This window comes from Muscardinus avellanarius (assembly GCF_963383645.1).
Source record: "Muscardinus avellanarius genome assembly, chromosome: 13".
Classification (NCBI taxonomy): Eukaryota; Metazoa; Chordata; class Mammalia; order Rodentia; family Gliridae; genus Muscardinus; species Muscardinus avellanarius.
Window position 1 is genome coordinate 434,928 of NC_137799.1, and position 25,131 is coordinate 460,058.

The 25,131-nt window shown below is 44.4% G+C and overlaps 1 protein-coding gene across 1 annotated transcript in view; it reads right to left on the reverse strand.

The window, feature by feature from the left end:
- Positions 1-25,131, reverse strand: part of EHMT1 (euchromatic histone lysine methyltransferase 1) — a gene marked incomplete at both ends in the record, with an annotated part of 188,790 nt that overhangs the window by 110,596 nt on the left and 53,063 nt on the right. The window contains 2 exons of the mRNA XM_080709450.1: positions 3,229-3,788; positions 19,886-19,949. Coding sequence (XP_080565576.1) covers positions 3,229-3,788; positions 19,886-19,949 — 624 coding nt within the window. The remainder of the gene's footprint in view (positions 1-3,228; positions 3,789-19,885; positions 19,950-25,131) is intronic.

Genomic DNA, 25,131 nt, shown 5'->3' on the forward strand with positions numbered 1-25,131 from the left:
GCCAGCCTCAGCTACTTAGTGAGGCCCTCTTCAACTTTGTGAGACACTGTTTGAAATATAAAAAATAGCCAGGCGTGGTGGCGCATGCTTGTAATCCCTGCGCTTGGGAGGCTGAGACAGGAGGATCGCACGGGTTCGAAGCCAGCCACAGCTACTTAGTGAGGCTCTCAGCAACTTAGTGAGACCCTGTTTCCAAATAAAATATTAAAAAAAAGGTCTGGGAGTGTAGCCAGGAGGTAGAAAGCCTCTGGGTTCCACCCCCAGTACCACAAAAAAAAAGAAATATAAATAGAGCTAAGGGTATAACACAGAGGAAGAATGCCTCTGGGTTCAATTCCTAGTACTGGGGGTGGGGGGGGGCCCTAAAAAGAAGGATAAGATGAAATTTGTACAGATCAGTTTTTGTGTTGTAGTACTGGGGATTGACCCTCAGGGGTATTCCATCTCAGAACTACACCCCATCCCTTATTTCTTATGGCACTGGGGATTGAACCTAGGGGAATGCTGCCTCTGAGTTATACCCCCAGTCTTATTATTTTGAGGGGGGCAGTAAGAATAGTACCTGGCTAAAGGCCCAGTCCTATTTTAGATTTTACTTTGAAACAGGGTCTCACTAAGTTGTAGAGGGCCTCACTGAGATGCTGAGGCTGGCTGGAAACCTATGATCCTCTTGTCTCTGCCTCCCAAATACTGGGATTACAAGTATGCACCACAACGCCTAGCTTAATTTTTGTTTTGAAATAGTCTTGCTAAGGTTGCTAAGGCTGTCCTCAAACCTGCAGTCTTCCTATTTCAGCCTCCCAGACATTATAGGTATGTGCCACCATGCCTGGTCAGACCAGGGTGGGTAGGAAAGTGGGTATCTCTCTCTCTATGGTACTGGACCCAGAGGCATTCTACCTCCGACCTACACTCCAACTCCGGTTTTGTTATTTGGAAACAGGACCTTAATATTGGTGAGAGCCTCACTAAATTGCTGAGGCTGGCTTTGAATCTGTAATCCTCCCATTTTAGCCCCCGAGATATTAGGATTATAGGTGTGCGCCGCTGCGCCCAGCTCAGAACAGATTTTTGTCTTTTGGTTTTTTGTTTGTTTGTTTGTTTGTTTTTTAATTAAAAGAACTTGCTGGGCGTGGTGGCGCACGCTTGTAATCCCCGCGCTTGGGAGGCTGAGACAGAAGGATCACATAGGTTCCAAGCCAGCCTCAGCTACTTAGTGAGACCCTGTTTTCAAATAAAATATAAAATGGGTCTGGGAGTATAGCCTGGAGGTAGAAAGCTTCTGGGTTCCACCTCCAGTACCACAAAATAATAATAATAATAATAATAATAATAATAATAATAATAATAATAATATAAATTAAAAGAACTAACCAGCTGGGTGTGATGGCGTAGGCTTGTAATCCCAGCATTTGGGAGGCTGAGACAGGGGAATCTAGGTTCCTGAACAGCCTTGGCTACTTAGTGAGGCCCTTGCAACTCAGTGAGACCCTCCCTGTTTCAAAATAAAAAAGAGAAAATAGGGCTTGGGGTGTAGCTCAGAGATAGACTGCCTCTGGGTTCTGTACTCAGTACTGAAAAAAAACTAATCAGAGATAGTGGATATGAAAAAATTAAAACACATAAATACATGGAAGGAAGCTGGATGTTGTAGCACACACCTGTAATCAGTGCCAGGGAGCCTAAGGAAGGAGGATAGAAAGTTTGAGGTCAACCTCAGCAACTTAGCAAGACCCTGTTTCAAAAATTATTTAAAAATTTTTGAAGCTGGGCATGGTGATGCATGCTTGTAATCCCCGTGCTTGGGAGGCTGAAACAGGAGGATCACACAGGTTCGAAGCCAGCCTCGACTACTTAGTGAGGCGCTCAGCAACTTAGTGAGACCCTGTTTCCAAATAAAGTATAAAATAGGTCTGGGAGTGTAGCCCGGAGGTAGAAAGCCCCTGGGTTCCACCCCTAGTACCACTAATAATAATAATAATAATAATAATAATAATAATAATAATAATAAAATTGAAAAGAGTTGGGTGCAAGCCAGGCTTGGTGGCACATGTCTGTAATCCTAGTACTTGGGAAGCTAAAACGGGAGGATCACAGGTTTGAGGACAGTCTCAGCAAGTAGTGAGACTTGCTTTTTTTTTTTCCCCCAAAAAAAATAAAAATAAAAATAAGGCTGGAGTATAGCTCAGAGATAGAATTCCCTTGAGTTCAATCCCCGGTACTAAAAATAGATAAGTAAATAATAATAGTGATTATGATAATAGTGGTAGCAGTAGTAGTTTTCATTGTTGTACATGGAATGAACAGAAGAACATAAAGAGCTGAAGAAGAGGTTAAAAATATAAAAGAGGCAAGGCACTGTCCAAGAAGACAATGTACATCTGAGAGGAAGTTCCATGGGAAGGAGGTGATTAAAAAAAAACCACAGTGTTTTCCTGGAGCTAATGACACAAATCCTCAGACTGGCAGGACCTTCAGCTGAAGGTGCCGGATGTGGAGCCCTAAAGGTTGCAGAGGTAACAGCAGATGGTCTACACATATAAAACAAGACAACTTCACAATGCCAGATACCAGAAGTTCCAGAGGAATGTGATCATAAACCCAGAATTTATTCCCAGCCAAATTAACATCATAGAGAAAAATAGCTGCAGTGCAGACATTCTGAAGAGATTTATCATGCATATACCATGTAAGACATGGTAATGAGCAAGAGACCAGCACAACAAATGTCAAATCTAGATAAGCACTTCCTGGGTCGGATGTTTAGGATGCAAACTCATTCTGCTCTCAAGGGAAGCCTGAGCAGCACATCTCAATGAGGTCCTTCGTCCCCGCACTTCTGCCACACCATGGCCCTGACCAGCCTCACTTCCACTCACTTCTCAGCGAGACCATGGCTGCTGAGGCTTCACGAGCTGGAATGAAGACCTTGGGGCTCACAGCAGAAGAGGATGCAGTCTCCTTGAAAGTGCCTGACACATCTTCATACTGGGGCAAGAGAATCTCTAGGAAGAGCAAAAACCCGAAAAAGAAGGCAGAACAGTGTCATCTGGCTTTGCTGTTCACGCATGAGGCCTCAGCAGCATCTCCTAACTCTTCGTAGGCCTAGACGTGACCACCTAGTAGATGATCACCGCCATTTACTGGCTTTTCTCTTTAATGCACAAAAGTCCTTTTGCCATGATTAACAAAAAAGAGAAAAGAAACGGCAAGAGAAGCACAAATTACCAGGCCCAGGATGGACTTCGGCATGGTCTTGCGTGCCCTGTGAACCTTGACATCAGCACCAGGGGCCGCTGGCTTCCTGTCCTCCGCGTCTGCACCTCCTTCCCCAGGCACGACTGGTGCTGCAGCTGGCGTCTGTGGATATGCATTTGGAGTCCTGCCTTTGCCAGGCCCTCCAGGAAGGGTTTTTGCAGCATGACCAGGAGGTGAGGAGGCCAGAGTGTTGGGAGTCCTCAAGGGCTGCCCCTGCAGGGCTGGTCTATTTAAGAAGTACCCATTGCTGCCAACAACAGAAGTCTGCATGAAGCCGTCGGCTGCGACATGGTTCTGCTTCCCCACTTCGGCGTCTCTTTCTGAAGTCCCGTTTTCTGCTATTCGGGCTGCTCTGTTGGCAGCACCTTCCTGTGGGCTGGCTCTTGTGCACTCCTGAGTGTGTTTGGCTGCATCTGGGTGGTTGGCATCGCCATTCTTTTCACAAGACCCATTGGTTTCACCATCTGTAGCCACAGAGGCCTCTCCCTCCTGTTTCTCCGGGGAACCGTCATCAGCAGCCATAAGTATGTCTGTGAACAGAGGAGAGAGGAGCATCACCAGAGGCTGGCACTCCACCCTCCCACACCACACCACCAGTGGCTATGTAAACTACCCACAAAACCCTTTAATAAACTCCACTCCACAGAGTGAATACAAAATATCTTTTTGCTTTTTTCTTTTTGTGGTACTGGGGATCGAACCCAGAAGTATTCTACCTCCGAGCTACACCCTAGACTTATTTTCTTCTTTATTTTGAAACAGGCTGAGGTTGTCCTTGAACCTGTGATCCTCCTGTCTCAGCCTCCCAAGTACTGGGATTACAAGCATGTTCTACCTTGCCTGGCTATGATCCTATCCAGGACCATCAGAAAACAGGAAATATTTATATCAAAAGACTGATAAGTGCATTTATCAGCACCACCAATGGGTGGAAGCAGAAAGCTCAAGACTATATCCCTGAAGGCAGGCCGACCTCCAGTTAGTGTCTTGGCCGCCCACTCTAGGCTGCGCTTTTCAACACACCTATCACTAACACACACACTCTTTACTGTTTCTCACATCTGCTATGTGTCCTTCAGCTCCTAGAATGTAAGTTTTACAAGAGCAAGGACTTGGTGTGCTACTGTACTCTGAACAAATAAACACAATATGTATGCAATAAATAACAAGTACTTTCCAAATTAATAAAGAGCTATTAAAAAAGTTTTTTTCTAAGCCAGGCATGGTGGCACGCACCTGTAATCTCAGTACTTGGGAGGCTGAGATAGGAGGATCACAGGTTAGAGAATAGCCTCAGCAAGCAGCGAGACTCTTGTCAACCTAGCAAGACCCTGTTTCAAAAATAAAAATTTTAAAAGAGCTGGTTGTGTGTAGAAAGCCCTTGAGTTCAATCTCTAGTACCACAAAAAATTAATTAATTAGTTACATTAATGATAAGAAACAGAGCCTGGCATGGTGGTGCATGCCTGTAATCCCAGTGCTTGGGAGGCTAACGTAGGATGAGTCAAGGACAGTCTCAGCAAGTTGTAATACTCTCATCACTCTAGAGACACTGTTTCAAAAATAAATAAAATCGGCTGGGAGTATGGCTCAAGGTAGAATGGCTCTGGGTTCAGTTTCTAGTACCAAAAAAAAAAAAAAATTAACAATAATAACAATTTAAAAAAAAATAAGATCAGCTGAGTGTGGTGGTCCCACACACTTGGAAGGCTGAAACAGGAGGATCACAGGTTCCTGGCCAGCCTCGGCTACTTAGTGAAGCCCTCCACAATTTAGTGAGACCCTGTTTCAAAATAAAGAATAAAAAACAGGTCTAGGGATGTCACTCAGAGGCAGAATGCCCCTGGGTTTCATCACCACTACCGCAAAAAATAAATAAATAAAAGAATAAAAGAATAAAAAACAGGGGAGCCAGGCGTGGTGGTGCACGCTTGTAATCCCAACATTTGGGAGGCCGAGACAGGAGGATTGTGCAGGTTCAAAACCAGCCTCAGCTACTTAGTGAGGCCCTTTGCAACTTAGACCCTGCTTCAAAATAAAGAATAAAAAAAAAAAAAAAAATAGGGCTGGGGGTGTCGCTCAGAGAATGCCCCTGGGCTCCATCCCCAGTACTGGAAAAAAAACAACAAACTAAAGATAAAATGCCTTTGAGTTGAATCCCCAGTATCACAAAAAAATATTACTAATATATAAGGTATCCATTAATACTACTATTGCTTGACATAAAAAAGGAAGTGCTGGGTAACACTAAAGGCAAAGAAAGAAAAGTGCAGGGCTAGCAATGAAGCAATAAATGCTCTTAACCTCATCGATTTAAAAACAAACCAGTGAGCCAGGCCCTTGTAAGCCTAGTACTTGAGAGGCTGACTGAAGGGTCACAGGTTCAAGGACAGCCTCAGGAGTTTAGTGAGGCTCTCAGTAACCTAGTGAGACCCCATTTCCACATAAGAAATAAAATTGGTCTGGGGATATAGCTCAAAAGTAGAATGCCTCTGAGTCCAATTCCATAAAAATAAAAAAAAAATTAGTGATCAAAACACAAGAACAAAGTCAGCCTGCTGACTTCAAAATCAAGCCACAGGGCTAGGAATGGAGTTCAGCAGCAGAGTAACTGCCCAGTATCCACAAAGCCCTATATTCAATCCCTGAAACTCTAAAACAAACAAAACCATAAAATCAAGCCATTTCTCTATGCCAATATTAATTAGAAAATAAAGAGAAAAATATATTCACAAAAGCAGTAAAAACTACCAAAAATATAGAAATTATGAGATTATTTAAAGCCTCTGTGAAGAAAAAACAAATATGCTCTGAATGAAATACAAATTGTCGTGTCCCCTGAAATCAAATCTATAAATTCAGTGATATTCTAGTAAGACCTCTGCAACCCTTCTGCACACAAGTGTGGAAGGACTATCCTAGATGCTCTGAGGACCTCAAAGTTCATAGAAGAAAATGCAGAAGAGCCTGTGGGAGAAATTAATATCAAAAGTATAACAACAAGAAAAGGAAATATCTGATCATATAGGTTACAGACTTTTGTTTTACAAGGAACATAATAAATAGGCAGGATTAAGCAATAGGTAATAATACCATTTTTTGTGGGGGGGGTTACTGGGAATTGAACTTAGGAGCATTCTACCTCCAAGCTATAGATAGCCCCAGCCCTTTTTTCTTTCTTCTTTCTTTCTTTCCATTATTTATTTATTGGGATTGGACTCAGGGGCAGTCTACCTCCAAGTATATTCCTAGCCCTCTTCATTCATTCATTCATTCATTCATTCATTCTTTCTCTCCCTCTCTCTCTCCCTCTCTCCCTCTCTCCCTCCCTCCCCCCCCTCTCTCCCTCTCCCTCTCCCTTTCTCTCTCTCTTTAGTGGTACGGGGGTTCCTGGAAGCCCTTCTACTTCTGGGCTACACTCCCAGACCTATTTTTATACTTTTTTATTTGGAAACAGAGTCTCTTAAGCCAGCGCGGCTGGCTTCAAACCTGCGTGATCCTCCTGTCTCTGCCTCCCAAGCGTGGGGATTACAAGCATGTGCCACCACACCCAGCTGGAAATAGGGTTTTGCTAAGTTGTTAAGAGCCTCACTGAGTCAGAGGCTGACTTCAAATCTGTGATCCTCCTGTCTCAGCCTCCCATGTACTAGGACAACACCTGGCTAACAAAACAAAAAACTTTTTTTATATTATTATTATTATTATTATTATTATTATTATTAGTGATACTGGGGTAGAACCCAGAGGCTTTCTACCTCCGGGCTATACTCCCAGACCTATTTTATATTTTATTTGGAAACAGGGTCTCACTAAGTTGCTAAGAGCCTCACTAAGTAGCTGAGGCTGGCTTCGAACCTGTGCGATCCTACTGTCTCAGCCTCCCAAGCGCAGGGATTACAAGCGTGCGCCACCACACACGGCTTAACTTTTATTTAAAAAAATGCTAACCAGGCCGGCGTGGTGGCACACGCTTGTAATCCCTGCGCTTGAGAGGCAGAGACAGGAGGATCGCGCAGGTTCAAAGCCAGCCGCACTGGCTTAAGAGACCCTGATTCCAAATAAAAATATAAAAATAGGTCTGGGAATGTAGCCCAGAGGTAGAATGCCCCTGGGTTCTATCCCCAGTAACTAACACACACACACACACACACACACACACACACACACACACACACACATGTTCATATACAGCAAATAGCCTAAAACTCAAAAGTAGAGGTCCAAGTGGATTAAAAAGCTATATATCAAACAACATGCCTAAAATAAGTACATTTACATTTAAAAAAAAAAAAAAAGAAGAAATGGAGCTGGGCATGGTGGTGCATGCTTGTAATCCCAGCATCCTGGAGTCTGAGACCTGAGGATCGCGGTTTGCCAAGAGCCTCAGCTACTTAGTGAAGCCATCTACAACTCAGTGAGACTCGGTTTCAAAATAAGAATAAGGCCAGGCGTGGTGACGCACGCTTGTAATCCCTGCGCTTGGGAGGAGGATACAGGAGGATCGCGCTGGTTCGGAGCCAGCCTCGCTGGCTTAAGAGACCCTATTTCCACATTTTAAAAAAAGTTAAAAAATAGGTCTGGGAGTGTAGCCCGTGGGAGTGTATCCCGGAGGTAGAAGGGCTTCTAGGAACCCCAGTACCACCAAAAATAAAGAAAGAAAGAATAAAAAATAGGGCAGGGGGTGTAGCTCGGAGGTCGAATACCCCTGGGTTCCATCCCCAGACCCGCAAAAAAAAAAAAAAAGAAATGGGAAAGGAGTTGTGGTGGCATACCCATGTAAACCTAGTACTTGAGCAGCTGAGATAGGAAATTACTGGACAGCCTCAGTAACATAGCAAGAGACACAGTAGTACCCTAGGGAGACTGTTTCAGAACCAAAAAACAAAAAAGGGCTAGAGGTATAGCTTAGAGGTAGAATGCTCCTGGGGTCAATCCTAGTACCAAACACTGAGCTGGGCATAGTAGTGCATGCTTGTAATCCCAGCATTTGAGAGGCTAAAACAGGAAGATCGTGGTTCATGGACCGCCTCAGCTACTTAGCAAGGCCCTTTGCAATTCAGTGATACTCTGTTTCAAATTAAGAATAAAAAAAAAAATAGGGCTGGGAGTATATCTTGGAGGTAGAGTGCCCCTGGGTTCCATCCCCAATACTGCAAAACACTGATAAAATTTCTCACCTAAAAATTTTAAATTCCACAATTACAACCCTCGATCTTAACACCCCTCTAAATAACTGGCAGAACAAGTCCCAGAATCTCAGCAGGGTTAGAAGGCTGAGCCACCAGGTCAACAGGCATGGCTTGGCTGAGTGACCATGGGAGAGCTCACAAACTCAACAAGACGATCCTAAGGAAAGTCTCAATAAACTTGCAATGATTGGAGTAGGGTAAAGTATCTTCTGACCACCATGGGAATACAATTAAAAATCAGTAACAAAGCTGGGTGTGATGGCACACACTTGTAATCACAGTACTTGGGATGCTGAGACAGGAGGATCCTAGGTCTTAGTGAGGCCCTCTCCAACTTAGTGAGACTCTGTTTCAAAATAAATAATAAAAAGCCAGGCCCCGCGCTTGGGAGGTGGAGACAGGAGGATTGCACAGGTTCGAAAACAGCCGCACTGGCTTAAGAGACCCTGTTTCCAAATAAAAAAACATATAAAATAGGTCTGGGAGTGTAGCCTGGAGGTAGAAGGGCTTCCAGGAACCCCAGTACCACACACACACACACACACACACACACACACACACACACACATACACAAAGCTGGGCTGGGGGTGTAACTTGGAGGTACAATGCCCCTCAGTTCAATCCCCATCACCCCTCCAAAAAAAAAAAAAAAAAAAGATTTGTAACCAAAAAAGGGGGGGACTAAGAGTGTAGCTCAGTGGTAGAGTGCCCTGGGTTCATCCTCCAATACCACACATACACACACCAAAAAAAAGCTATCTATCCCAAGTGGGTTATATTCTAGGAAGCCGCTTTTGGTTTAATATTCAAATAAAGCAAACTGACAAACTAAAAAAGTTTACTGACAAACTAAAAGAAAAAAGTCACCTCAAAAGAAAGCACTTAACAGTGTGTTTTCTGATAAACATGAAGCACACGAGAAACAGAAGGGAGCTTCTTCAAGCAGATGAAGGCATTCTATGTACAACCTGCAGCCAGCATCTTAGGTGAGGTGTGTCTCTCACTGTTCCTAATCTGTCATCACCCTGAAATGTTCTGGCAAGTGCAATCAGGCAAGACAGAAGCAGCAGTGGTACTGAGCTGACAGAATCCCATCTGCAGAAGATCCCAAAGCATCAGTGAGAGAGCTGCCAGAACTAAGGCCCTGGCTTGGAAAGGCCACACAACATAAAATGCACTGCAGAAATGACATCAGTTTAAAGCTTTGCCTTATCAAAATTAACTCAGAGTGAAAAGAAATGTAGATTTGCAGCAAAACTAAAATCTTAAGAAAAAAACAGCAAAAATAAACCTTTGGGACCCAGGACCAACCAGCAAAATCTTACTCTTGACACAGAAACACAACCCAGGCTAAAGGCATGGCTCTGCGGTAGAGCACGTGGAAGGCCCTGGGTTCCATTCCCAGCATCACCACCAAAAAGAAGAAAGAAACACGGTCCTGATAGGCTGGGTCCCTCCAATTCCCCACGGAACTCCACAGCGGGGACAGGAGGAGGAACTCTGGAAGCAGGTAGAGGAGATGACTCCAGAGGTCGCAAGACTCCAGATATCGTGGGGCAGACCCTAATGCCATGAGACTGCAGGTGTCCCAAGAGGACCAACCGCTAGCCCCACCCCAATACCCCAGCTACATAAATAGTAGTGCTTCCTCTCTGACCACGTGACTGCTGGCTGACTGTGACTCTGCCGACCAACCATGACTCTGCTGACCTGTGGCTCTGCTAGGTCATGGGTCCCTTCCCTCACAGTCAGCAGACTTTGCCCAAAGGTGCCAGTTGATTATAGAGGCCTTTAATAATTTGGCTGCTGTTTGCCTCCTTCTCCACCCCCAACTCAATTCCAACGTTACAGGTCCATAAAAAGAAAAATCAACAAATTGAATTTCACTAAAATTCAAAACATTTATTCTAGAAAAGCCCATGTGAAAAGCAGAAAAAGATACGAACAGGCTGGGAGGAAAAACTCACTGACTACACACCTGACAAAGGACTAGCATCCGGAACACAAACACCTCTCAAACCTAAAAGTAACCAACTAATCCACAATAAAACATTGTATCACATCATTAGGACTGCTATAATTGGAAGACAAGTGCAGAGAAACTAGGGTTTCACATACTGCTAATGGCAGTGTCTGACATGAGAGAAGACAGCTCAACACAGAGCCAGAGTGGTGGTGCGCGCCTGTAATCCTGGTACCTAGGAGGCTGAGACAGGAGGATCACGGGTTCACTGCCAGTTTAATGAGGCCCCTCCACAACTTAGTGAGATCCTCTTTCAAAATAAAATATAGCCAGGCGTGGTGGCGCACGCTTGTAATCCCCGCACTTGGGAGGCAGAGACAGGAGGATCGCGCAGGTTCGAAGCCAGCCGCGCACGCTGGCTTAGGAGACCCTGTTTCCAAAATGAAAATGTAAAAAAATAGGTCTGGGAGTGTAGCCCGGAGGTAGAAGGGCTTCCAGGAACCCCAGTACCACCAAAAATAAATAAATAAATAAATAAATAAATAAGCCAGGTGTGATGGTGCACACTTGTAATCCCAGCATTTGGGAGACTGAGACAGGAGGATTGTGCAGGTGCGAAGCCAGCCTCAGCTACTTAATAAGGCCCTTTGCAACTCACTGAGACCCTATTTCAAAATAAACAATAAAAAATAAGGCTGGGGGTGTCGCTCAGAGGTAGATTGCCTATCAGTTCCACTCCCAGTACCACAATAAACAAACAAACAAGCTGAGCATGGTAGCACAAGCTTGTAATAGCAGTACTTGGGAAGCTGAGAAAGGAGGATTGCAGGTTCAAAGTCAGCCTCAGATACTTAGACTCTCTGCAATTTAGTGAGACCCTATTTCAAAATAAAGAATTAAAAAATAGAACTGGGGGTGTAGCTCAGAGGTAAAATGTCCCTGGGTTCAATCCCCAGTACTGCAAAAATAAAAAATTAATAATTAATAATAATAATAATAATACTAAATTGGGCTGGCCCAATGTGCGTGGTAGCACATGCCTGTAATCCCTGGGCTTGGGAGGCAGAGACAGGAGGATCGCATAGGTTCAAAGCCAGCCTTGCTGGCTTAGGAAACCCTGTTTCCAAATAAAAAAATATAAAATAGGTCTGGGAGTGTAGCCCAGAGGTAGAAGGGTTTCCAGGAACCCCAGTACCACCAAATAATAATAATAATGATAATAATAATATCGAATTGGGGTATACACTGAGGTAGAACACCCCAGAGTTCCATCCACAAACACACAACATACACTGTGCTTACAAAAACAGCAAAAGCATGTACATAAACATTTGTAAGAAATGAAATAGCCCTATGTCCTCTAAGGAGTAAATGGTTTAAGTGTGAGACAGCGGATCACAGAGTATCACTGGAAGGAATAAGAACCAACCACTGATACAGGATGAAGCTCAAATGAGCTCCCAGAATTATGCGGAGTGAAAAGTCAATCCAAAAGGTTGCCTAGCATGTGAAAGCATGTATGTAACACGCTGAAATGGCAAAACTCTAGAAACGGACAACAGATTAGTAGCTGACACAAAGCCATGGGGGAGGAGTAGGAGGTATACAGTTTAAAAAGGGCAAGAAGGAGTCTGAGATGGGAACTGCTCAGCATCTCACTCCTGGCAGTGGACACAACATCCACACGCCACAAAAGCACAGAGAAAAAGAAACGCGCTATGAACAAGAAGCGGGGAAGCCTGGGTAAGACTGTGTGTTGTATCCCTGTCAACCTGACCATGGCAGCGTACGGAGTTCTGCGAAATGTTATCAGTGACGGACCTCTACCTGGTTTCTTACAATCACATGTGAATCTGCGATCATCTCAAAATAAAGTTCATTTGCAAAAGATAAACTGTAAGCGTACCAACTAGAAACAGGCAACTGGTAAATAAAAACTAAAACACACTACTTATAACAGCATAAGAATAATAAATTAATGGCACAACCTATATGCTGGGAAATGTGTGTGGCTACAGTAAAATCATAAAACACTAAAGAAATGGAGAAATAGACCTTGTTCATGAGTTACAAGACACAATATTGAGTCGTATACATGAGTCAACTGAGAGGGGTGGGCCAAGTGAAAAGATTCTCAGTAAACACATGGAGATTTGGCAACGACCTCAAGTCTCCAGAACCTTATTAGCAAGACTGAACTCTCTTGCCTACATCAAATTTCTTATACTAAAACAAAGCAGCCAATTGAGTTACTTTATTGCAGGCCAAAAGTGCCTAGGAGCAGGCCAACAAAAGGCTAGGCTTATCTGCAAGTGAAAGAATCAAGTACCTTGGAAAACCACAACAAACTAATTTTAAAAACAGATAATCAGCCAGGCCATGGTGGTACATGCTTATACTCCCAGTACTTGGGAGGCTCAGCTACTTAGTGAGGCCCTTTGCAACACAGTGAGAATTTTTTTCAAAATAAAGAATTAAAAACAGGGCTGGGGGTATAGGTAGCTCAGAGGTAAAATGCCCCTAAATTCCATCTCCTGTAACACACACACACGCACACACACACACATACACACTCCAGATAAACATATTCAACCCATGAACACCAGAAGAAATATTTATCACACAACTAAAACTTCTAGACATGCAAAAAAGCATAAGAATCCCCCATAATAAGAAGTTAGTCAACAAAGCACTCAGAAATGGCAGGAGAGATGCTTAAAAATAGAAATGGAAGCCAGGTGTGGTGGCACATGCCTGTAACCCCAGTACTTTGGAGGCTAAGGCAGGAGGATCACAGGTTCATAGCCAGCCTTAGCTACTTAGTGAATCCTTCCACAACTTAATGAGACCCTGTTTCAAAATAAAGAATAAAAAATTGGGCTGGGGATGTAGCTCGGAGGTAGAATGTCCCTGGGTTCCATCCCCAGTATCGCAAAAAAAAAAAAAAAAAAGACAAAAAGAAAGAGAAATGGATAAATGGATAGAGAGAAAAACAATATACTTAAATAGCTGAATTTGGTCAAATATTTCCAATCTTGATAAAAGACACAAAATCAAGGACCCAAGAAACTTAGTGAACTGCTAGCAAGGTAAATACAAACACACTAAACCAATGTTTAACATAGCCCAATTCTGAAAATCAGAGATAAAGAGAAAATTTTACAATAGAAAGGGCACATTTATTGGCATAAGCGCAGCCATATTAAGACTCTTCCACCATGTCAGATTCTCAGAAATCAGGTTACCATGACTAAGCAGAAAGTAGCTCTGTAAATGTCAACCCCACCCCTAAGATTCTCCAGCAATGTGTTTCCACCCTGGGGCCCTGTAAGACCTGTATCACCAAAGGACTGGGCTGCTATTCTCTCCCTTGCCAGAGGCAGCCTATAAGCACCCCCCACGCAATAAACTTGTTTGTGTGGTATGTCCTCCATCCTTTTCAACATTACATATGGAAAAAAAGATAACTGTAGTTAGAGATATTTCTAGTTATAAGCAAAATATTTTGTGTGTTTGTGTGGGGGTACTGTGGAGTGAACCCAGGGGCATTCCACCTCCCAGCTAGACCTCCAGCCCTATTTTTCATTCTTTATTTTGAAACAGGGTCTCACTAAGATTTGGAGGGCTTCACAAAATTATTGAGGCTGGCCACAAACCTGTGATCCTCTTGTCTCAGCCTCCCAAGTACTGAGATTACAAATGTGTGTCTCCACACCCGACACCATACGTTAAACTAATCAAATATCAGACAAAGGAATATTACCAGAGATGAAAGATATTCATGGTAAAAGACTGAATTTATCACAAAAATATAATAACATTAAGTGTATATGTACAGCCAGGCATGGTGAAACAATTATAATCCTGGTACTTAGAAGGCTGAGACAAGAGGACTGCAGGTTCAAAAACAGCCTCAGCAACTTAGCAAGGCCCTCAAACACTTAGTAAGACCCTGTGAGAATATAACTAGGTCTTTTCTATAAAATGAATAGCTTGGCTTGGGCTCCATTTTGTAAAACTGCCATTATATAAGGTAAATTATATGTGCTTGTATTTTTGTAAAGACAGTATTTTCTGAAAATTGTGAGTGCCAACTCAGAAGCCCCCTGCTAAAAATAAACTGCCCAGAAAATTTCTTCCATGTTGTTCTTGACGTCTCACTTTATTGGTGACAGGGCACTTTTTGCAAGAAGTAAAATTCGCTTGCTGAGCTGCTTTCAAATACATGTCTTTTTTTTAAGAAGCCATAAAAACTTACTCCCGACAACCCTTTTCAAATTAAAAAATAAAATAGGTCTGGCATGCTTGTAATCCCTGCGCTTGGGAGGCAGAGACAGGAGGATCTCACTGGCTTAAGAGACCCTGTTTCCAAATAGAAATATAAAATAGGTCTGGGAGTGAAGCCCGGAGGTAGAAGGGTTTCCAGGAACCCCAGTACTACCAAAAAAATAAAAATGAAGAAAGAAAGAATAAAAAATAGGCCAGGTGTGGTGGCGCACGCTTGTAATCCCCTCACTTGGAAGATGGAGACAGGAGAATCGCGCTGGTTTGAAGCCAGCCGCGCTGGCTTAAGAGACTGTTTCCAAAAATAAAAAAGTATAAAATAGGTCTGGGAGTGTAGCCCAGAGGTAGAAGGGCTTCCAGGAACCCCAGTACCACACATACACAAAAAAAAGAATAAAAAATAGGACAGGGGGGTATACCTTGGAGGTTGAATGCCCCCAAGTTCCATCCCCAGACCCACAAAAAAAACATTAAATAAATACATAAATAAATAGATGAATAAATAAAACAGGTCTGGGTGTGTAGCTCAGAGGTAAAATATTCCAGGCTTCAATCTCTTTTTCTTTCCTTTTTCTTTTTTTCTTTTTTTTTTTTTTTTTTGTGTGTGTGTGTCACACACTTTTACCCCAGTACTTGGAAGGCTGACACACAAGATCACAAGTCTAAGGACACACTCAGCAAGTAGTGAAACTCTCATCAACCTAGAGAGACCCTGCTTAAAAACAGAAATAAAATAGGATCAGGGGTAGAAATGCCTCTGGATTCCATCTCCAACACCCAAAACAAACAAACAAAACCAAAAAAACAAAAAACAAAAAAAAGAAGCTTTCTACAAAGCAACCATAATCAAGACGACACAGTGCTGACATGAGAAGAGACATTATCAGTAGAAGTGGAAGTCCAAGAACACACCGTCCCATTAGCAGGCAACTGATGTGCAATGTAAGTGCAATGAAGAGAAAAAAGAAATCAATCATCCAATTTATTTATTTATTTAATTAATTAATTTATTTATTTATTTTTGGTGGTACTGGGGTTCTTGGAAGCCCTTCTACCTCCGGGCTACACTCCCAGACCTATTTTATATTTTTATTTGGAAACAGGGTCTCCTAAGCCAGTGCCCGCGGCTGGCTTCGAACCTGCGCGATCCCCGTCTCCGCCTCCCAAGCGCGGGGATGACAAGCGTGCGCCACCACGCCGGGCCAATCATCCAATTTAAAAACGAAGAACTGAGAAGATGTTTCTCTAAAGAAGATATACAAGCAGTTAATAAGCATATGAAATTATGAAATTATGTTGAATATCATTAACCATCAGGGAAATACAAACCAAAACCACAATGAGATGCCACTTCACATCCACTAGAATGTCTACAATCAGAACAACAAATAAGGGCTGAGAGTATACACAGTGATAAAGCACCTGCCTAACATGCCCCGGGTTCTGGGTTCAACCTTTAGCACCATGGGAGGGGGGTGTCACAAATAAGGCTGGACACTGTGGCATGTACCTGTAATCTTAACCACTCAGGAGAATGAGAGAGGAGGCCAGCCCAAGCAACTTAATAAAACCATCTCAAAAAAAGGAGCTGGGCATGGTGGTATACACCTGTAATTCCAGTACTTAGGAGGCTAAATCAGGAGGGTCACGGGTTCAAGGCCAGCCTCAACAAATTAAAAAGACTCTCAGCAACCTAGTCAGACTCTGTTTTCAAAAACAAAAAATAAGCCGGGCATGGTGGGCACGCTGTCATCCCAGCACTCGGGAGGCTGAGACAGGAGGATCGTGGTTCACGAACAGCCTCAGCTACTTAGTGAGGCCCTCTGCAACTCAGTGAGACCCTGTTTCAAAATAAAGAATAAAAAATTGGGCAGGGGTGTATGTAGCTCGAAGGTCAAATGCCTCTGAGTTCCATACCCAGACCCACAAAAAAATAAAATAAAATACTAAATAATAAATAAAATTAGGGCTGGGGTTATGGTGGGGTAGTTGGGAGGTTGAATGCCTGAGTTCAATCCAAAATACCATCAAAAATAAAAAAGAATGGATGCATAACAAGAGGCATCCAGGATGCAGGGAAAAAATAAAGCCTGAGCCAGGCATGATGGCGCACGCTTGTAATCCCAGGCAGTACTTGGGAGGCTGAGACAGGAGGATCACAGTTCATGGCCAGCCTTAACTACTTAGTGAGGCCCTCTGCAACTTAGTGAGACCCAGTTTCAAAATAAAGAATAAAAAGTAGGGCTGGGGGTATATCCTGGAGGTAGAATGCACCTAGGTTCAATCCCCACTACTGCAAAACAATAAAAAATAAAAATCGGAGCCCCTATAAAATGCTGGTGAGGTACAAGGCTATGGTGCAGACACCGTGGAAAGAGCCGGGATGTTCCGAGAAGGCCAGGCCTTAGCCTAGGGGCTATAGAAAAGAGGAGAAAAGGCTGGGCAGAGCCTGGGCACAAAAGGACAACACAGTATGTACTTCCAGCACCTCAGCTACTTTTTTTTTAAGAAAAGGCCTTGGGAAAAGTGCCCAGGAAGGTAATATTAAAAAGTCAAAGGAAGCTGGCGTGGTGGCGCACGCTTGTAATCCTAGCATTTGGGAGGCTGAGACCAGATCAAGGTTTTCGGACAGCCTCAGCTATTTAGTGAGGCCCTGTGCAACTAAGTGAGACCCTGTTTCAAAATAAAGAATAAAAAATTGGGCAGGGGGCGTAGTTCAGAGGTCAACTGCCCCTGAGTTCCATCCCCAGACCCCCCCACCCCACACACACACACTAAAAAAAAAAAAAGTCAAAGGAACAGGATTTTTCAACAAACAGAAAAGGGCGGGGGAAGCTAGGCATAGGCACACACTTGTAATCCCAGCATTCAGGAGGTTGACACCGGAGGAGTGTGATTCACGAACAGCCTCAGCTACTTAGGAAGGCCCTTTGCAACTCACTGAGACTCTGTTTCAAAAAAATAAAAAGATTGGGCGTGGTGGCGCACGTGGTGCACGCTTGTAATCCCCGCTTAGGAGGCTGAGACAGGAGGATCACACAGGTTCGAAGTCAGCCTCAGCTACTTAGTGAGGCTCTCAGCAACTCAGTGAGACCCTGTTTCCAAATAAAGTATAAAATAGGGCTGGGAGTATAGCCTGGAGGTAGAAAGCCCCGGGGTTCTACCCCAGTACCACCAAAATAAATAAATAAATAAATAAATAAGAATTTTAAAAAATATGACCGGGGGCGGGTGTATCTTGGAGTTAGAATGCCCCTGGGTTCTATCCCCAGTACCACATACATACATACATACACACACACACACACACACGAATGAATGAATGAATGAATGGGGGTGACAGGAAGGAAATGAGGAACAGAAAGAAAATACCCCAAAAGTCTCAAGAGGCCCCACAACAGTGGTGGACATGGTGAGATGATGAGCCCTGGGGCTGGCAGCAGAGGGCAGCATAGTCCCCACAGTGCACAGAGGCCATCTAGGCTTAGGATAAGATGCTGGCAGCAGAGGGCAGCGTAGTCCCCACAGTGCACAGAGGCCATCCAGGCTTAGGATAAGATGCTGGCAGCAGAGGGCAGCGTAGTCCCCACAGTGCACAGAGGCCATCCAGGCTTAGGATAAGATGCTGGCAGCAGAGGGCAGCGTAGTCCCCACAGTGCACAGAGGCCATCCAGGCTTAGGATAAGATGCTGGCAGCAGAGGGCAGCATAGTCCCCACAGTGCACAGAGGCCATCCAGGCTTAGGATAAGATGCTGGCAGAGGCGGCAGCCTGACTGTCTGGCAGAGGGCAGGCTGGAGCTGCCCATGGCCGCCAGCTTTGCGAGGTCCAGGCAGTAACTGCTTTCCAAAGTCACCTGACCAGGACCCCTGCACTGTGGCCACATGGACCTACTGGTACACCACTCTGCAGACGTGTGCACACACCAAAGTTGAGTGCCACTCCACTCCTTACAGAACAGCTGGCCTGCCTAAATCTCCCTCGATGCACCTCCTTCTACAAAGCCCCCACAGCGTCCCCCAAGCCTCTACTTTACCTTGCCAAGAATGTCGCATAAACATAGCCACATGGCATGTGCCCTTGGGGTGTGGCTTCCTTCATTTCACCAAACACACGAAGCTTCATTCGTGCTGCTGAACGAGTCATAATATTTACCCACCAGCCCACCAGTGCACGGACCAGTTTGTTACCAGGTAAGGCCTGAATAGGTCCCAGTTTTCAGTGCTCTGAATAAAAATGCTACAAATATCCCCATGGCTTTGCTATTCTCGGTGTGCTTTACAAGGATATGTGGGGTTTTTCCTTTCTGTGCCGTTTCTTCCCTCTCTAGCAGAATTTTTTGCATGTGTCTGTGTGTCTTTCTGTTTAGAAATGGGAGAGGACAGTTACGGGAGCCCCTGCAGAGTAGCAGGCAGTTTGAAAGTAGGTTGAAAATGCACAATCAATTTCCTTCTTCTCAACTGTCTTAAATCCCAGTCAGCAACAGCAAAAAGCAAGTTTAACAAAAATCTCCTCTGGGTAAGGTGGAGACTACGGAAGAATAGAAGCAAAGGTACAAAAGATGTGAAGACACAAGTTGGTGGTCAGCCTATAATGCCGGCTACTCGGAAGGCTGAGGCGGGAAGATGGAAAGTTCAAGGCCAGCCTCAGCAACTTAGCAAGACCTTATCTCAAAATGCAATAAAAAGGGCTGGGGTGCAGCTTAATGATAGAGCACTTGCCTAGCATGTGTGAGGCCCTGGGTTCCATCCCCAACACCGAAAACAATAACAACAAGAAAGCCATGGAGACAGCAGTGTTAGAATGCAGAGTGAGTGAGGCTGTCTTCAGCGTGGAAATACCAACAGGCTCAAACCTGCAATTCTCCTGTCTCAGCCTCCCAAGTACCCTCCCACCAACCCTCAGCCTCCCACCACCCTGCCTGGACCCTTGTGATTTTAATAAAAGTATATCTTCAATGGAGAAAATTTAGAAAATGTAGAAAAAATAAAATACATACATAAAAACCACTTATGATCTCACATCAAAAAAAAAAAAAAAAAAGAAAGAAAGAAAGAAAAGAAAAGAAAAAAAGAAATGGGAGAGATCACTGTGGGCCCAGGTAAAGCCAAGGAAGTCAGAAGCCTCAGACGGGTACAGCAGTAGTGCAGGCAGCAGTCAATTCTCTCGTCCCAGGCAACACAGCCCTTACCTTCTCTCAGCAGCTCTGTTTTCATGCAGCTATCCTGCTTAGTCTCCCCCTTGGCTGGAACTGCCTGCTAAAAAAAGACAACAGCCATCAACCTGGATGCATTAGAGGCAGACAGCACAACACACCAGCATGATTTCTCTAAAACAAATCACAGCTGCAAAATTCACTACCAGGCATTCAGATAGTTAGGGCTTTAAATTTAACCTATGGGTAACAGTCACCTAAAAGAGGAGAGATGGCAAACCCTTAGTCTGTAGTTCTGAAAATGGTCTTTTAACAATAAGAAAGTTCATGTACTACTTACATAATTAGAAATCTAAAATGCTTTGGCTCCATTATAGGAATGTTATAATTTATTTCAAAATGTATTCTGCTGCTGACAATAATTCACCTATTTCAAATGTCCAATAACCTACAAAAAAAGTTACTAAAATGAATAAATCAAGAAACTGCAGCCAGGCACAGCAGTGTACACCTACTGTAATCCCAGTGGCTTTGGGGGATCCGGCAGAAGGATCACAAGTTCGGCAGGAGGATCACAAGTTCAAGGCCAGCCTCAGCAACTTAGTGAGACCGAACTGGGCTGTGGGTATAACTCAGTGGGGGCATAGCTCAGTACTTGTGAGGCTGAGAAAGGAGGGTTGCAGGTTCATAGCCAGCTACTTAGGCCCTCTGCAACTTGGTAAGACCCTGTTTTAAAATAAAAAATAGTACTGGGGGTATAGCTCAGAGATAGAATGTCCCAGGGTTCAATTCTAGTACCACAAAAAGAAAACACCACTGGGTTTAAAAAGAAATAAAGAGAAAGAAGAACCAGGGGAGAGAGAAAAGAAAGGAACGAGGGGAAAGACACTTAAGTCACTAGATATTTTAGTTTAACTAACTACCATGTGAAGGTACATATAATAGAAAGCCTCGGGATTTTTCCCCCTTTTTCTTAAGACAAAAACCTTTGTCTTCAAGAAGCTTACAATCTGGCTGGAAACGTGAACATAAACACACAACATTCTTAGCCAGCTCTCTCCAGATGCAGCAGCAGCAGAGACTCAGGAAATGACCCACACAGAGGACCATGGGAGGGGATGCAGACCACCCTGGCTTCCGACTTTGAACTTCAGAAACGTTCAGGCTCCCAGAACCTAAAGGTCTAACTCCCATCCTATTTCTTATAATTTCTAAAATGTTTTCTACAAAGACACCAGAAAGTTTGAGAACATTCCCACTGGCCCTGGCTCGCTGTTAATCCCACTTCACACCACTTCACACCACACCCAGTTTCCAAGGGCACCCAAGTCCCCAACCCACAACACTCCTCCTCACTCCATCCTCTGGGGAAAAGCAACTGACAGCTCGATGCTTTCCAAGTGCTTCTATAGGCAACAGTAGCCTTCTTCAGGTGTGCGTGTGTATGCGTTTAATACTGGAGACTGAACCTGGGGCATTCTACCTCCGACCTACATACCCAGCCCAATTTTATTTTATTTATTTATTTTTTGTTTTGTTTTGTTTTGTTTTAGGTACTGGGGATGGAACCCAGGGGAATTCTACCTCTGAGCTACATCCCCAGCCCTATTTTTTTATTCTTTATTTTTGAAACAGGGTCTCAGTGAGTTGCAAAGGGCCTCACTAAGTAGCTCAGGCTGTCCACGAACCATGATCCTCCTGTCTCAGCCTCCCAAATGCTGGGATTACAAGCATGCAACACCATACATTGCTCCAATTTTATTCTTATGTTGAAACAGGGTGTTGCTAAGTTACCAAGTCTGGTCTCAGACTTGTAATCCTCCTTGCTCAGCCTCCCAAGTACTGGGCTTACAGTGTGCACCACCATGCTGGGCCTTGGCAGCCTTCCTGGAAGGAGGACAAGCTGAGAGAGAATGTAAGCAGCACCCAACTTTCCCTGCCAGCTCCAAGCCATTCCCTCCCTCCTCCTGTGCAGCTTATGTGCACCCTGAAGCTGATTTTTGAGGCACACACATGCATACTCACAGAGGAAGGATCCTGTTGGCACAGCCCAATCCCGCCCTCCAACCTAGAGGTTATGGCACAGGATGAATACCTGTAATTGTCTCTGCCAGTCACTTGGAGTAGAAGTCAGCTATGACAGGGCACATGGACCCGGGCACATCACAGGCCCTTCTTGTACTTGCCCATCTGCTTTCCTCACAGGATAGACCCTGGTGGAATTTTTGGGAATGAGGATGCACAATCAATATCCTCTGAGTGGAGCAAGGAAAGAATAAACTACAGCCACTCTGTGATCCTCGTGGAGAAGGACACAGCACATGGAAGTGCCAGGGTTGAGCATGGAAGGCAAGGGACCACGCTCAGCCTGGGACCACAGCAGAAAGGATGGTACCCTTCTGGAACTGAAATTCAAATGCCCCATGTGGCCGAGCCCACCTGCTAACCAGTGAGAGGGAATGTCGTTCCCATCACCTCTGCAAAAGGGCCAATGACCCACAAATGTTCAGAACTCCTTACACAGATGGACTTCAAGCCAGGCAAAGGCTCGCAAATGGGAGACGTGGCCAACCTAACAAAAGCCAGACCCCACCCCTGTCACCACTCACGTGTCCCCACACCTGTGCTGACACCACAGAAGCAAACAGACCTGCTCACAGAGACTTTGGTCCCAGATGTGTCCCCAGTTGAGGATGAAGAAGTGAACTCTTAAACCAGGCGTGGTGGTGCACACTCGTCATCCCAGTACTTGAGAAGCTGAGACAGGAGGGCCGCAGGTTCACGGCCAGCCTCAGCTACTTAGTGAGGCCCTTCGCAATTTCGTGAGATCTTGTTTCAAAATAGAGACTAGAAAATGGGCTGAGAATATAGCTCAGGAGGTAGAATGCCCCTGGGTTCAATCTCCAGTATCACACACACAAAAAAAGGAAGAAATGAAATCTTGACAATAAAAGCAAAGAGGACAGGAACCTGGAATTCAGACATGGAACTCACCGCAACAGCAATGCATACAGTGGAGCGCCAACCACCGCAGGGAGAAAGCAGCAGACGGCAGCAACAGGAGGCACCAAGTACTGAGTCTCAGCTCCAGTGCCGTTCCCTTCAAAACCTGCGACCTTGGACAGACAGCCAACGCCACAGCGAGGCAAGGCAAACTCAGAGCATGAGTAATGCCAAGAACGGAATGCTTAAGATAACAAGAATGGCGCAGAGCACAGCGACGCCTGGGGCCAAGCACGGCTCACTTTGGGCCTCAATATGGAGGGTGTCAGGAATAGAGTAAAACCTTACTGAACACAGTAATGAGCACAAATCCAAACCCACATTAAGGAAACTAATGGATAAATAAATAAAGGCGGCAAAGCTCTTCTTTACACTAGCATGCCAACTGAGAACGCAGAAGAACACAGGACTTCACAAGTTTAATAATACCATCCTTCAGGTTGAGGCCAACACTAAAATGATGGGGTGCACATTGGATAAGAAACAGGTATTTATATAATCTCAAAGTATTCTAAATTACAAAGGGAAAAGGAATACCTATGGAGGCATCACTTTTTTATTTTATTTTTTTACGGGTCTGGGGATGAAACTCAAGGGCATTCGACCTCCAAACTACACCCCCTGACCTATTCTTTTATTCTTATTTTGAAGCAGGGTCTCACTGAGTTGCAGAGTGCCTCACTAAGTAGCTGAGGCTATCTGTGAACCACGATCCTCCTGTCTCAGCCTCCCAAATGGTGGGATTACAAGCGTGCGCCACCACGGCCAGCTTGAGCATCACTTTTAAACATTGGACAAGGCTGCTACAATCAACCACAGGACAAACGGACAGCACTTTTTTTTTTTTTTTTTTTTTTTTTTTTGGTGGTGGTACTAGGGGTGGAACCCAGAGGCTTTCTACTTCCAGGCTATACTTCCAGACCTATTTTATATTTTATTTGGAAACAGGGTGTCACTAAGTTGCTGAGAGCCTCACCAAGTAGCTGAGGCTGGCTTTGAACCCGTGTGATCCCCGTCTCAGCCTCCCAAGCACAGGGATTACAAGCGCGCCACCACGCCCGGCCGACAGCACACATTTGATGGACAGGCCGTATAGCTTCTTGCACGGTACACACCCTAAAGCCAGTCAGTAGGATGCCACCCACAAACACCACCTCAGGGCCTTCAAGGAAACAGGTGGCCTGTACTTTTCAAATATGCTCCTTCATAGCTGTGCGTGGTGGCTCACGCTTGTAATCCCCGTGCTTGGGAGGCGGAGACAGGAGAATTGCACAGGTTCGAAGCCAGCCGCGCTGGCTTAAGAGACCCTGTTTCCAAATAAAAATATAAAAATAGGCCTGGGAATGTAGCCCAGAGGTAGAAGGACTTCCAGGAACCCCAGTACCACCAAAAAAATAATAATTAAAAAATAAAGAATAAAAATAGGACTGGGGAGCCAGGCATGGTGGCTCGTGCTTGTAATCCCAGCATTTGGGAGGCTGAGACTGGAGGATCGCAGTTCACGGACAGCCTTAGCCAGTGAGGCTCTTTGCAACTCAGTGAGACCCTGTTTCAAAATAAAATAATAAAAAATAGGGCAGAGGGTGTAGCTCAGAGGTAGAATGCCCCTGGGTTCCATCCCCAGTACTCAAAAAAAAAAAAAAAAAAAAAAAAAAAAAAGCTCTTTCACAAAAGAATGAAGACTTGTCCCTAATGAAGGAAAATGAAGACTGTACCATCCACACAAGGGAGAACTGTTGCAAAGAGAATTATTGTAAAAAAACAGATTAGATAGCTGCAGCAATGTCACAGTCCCTGTCTGTCACTGTACTGTGGCTATATAAATGTCCTTGAGCATGATAAACGCAGACAAAGTGAAGTCTGACCTTGCCTTCAAGGAGCTCAGGAAAAAAGAGGTATGCTATGCATGTGTTTGCATCTCTGTATGTGTGGATCCAAGTATGCCTGTAAGCCTGCCTACATGTTTGCCCATGTGTGTACAAGCATGTGGAGTATAGGAAAGACAGTATCTTGGTAAAGGATACACAGGGATCACAGAACTCATCTTACATTTCTGATTGTTTGTTTTTTGGCACTGAGGATTAAACCCAGAGGCATGCTACCTCCAAGCTACACTCTCAGCATTTTTATTTTGAAACAGGGTCTTGCTAAATTGCTGAAGGTCTCACTAACTTACTGAGGGACAACAGGCATGGGTCATGGCACCCAGCTAGAAACTTCTTTTCTTTTGATAATAGGGATGGAACCCAGAGGCATTTTAACTCCGAGCTACATCCCCA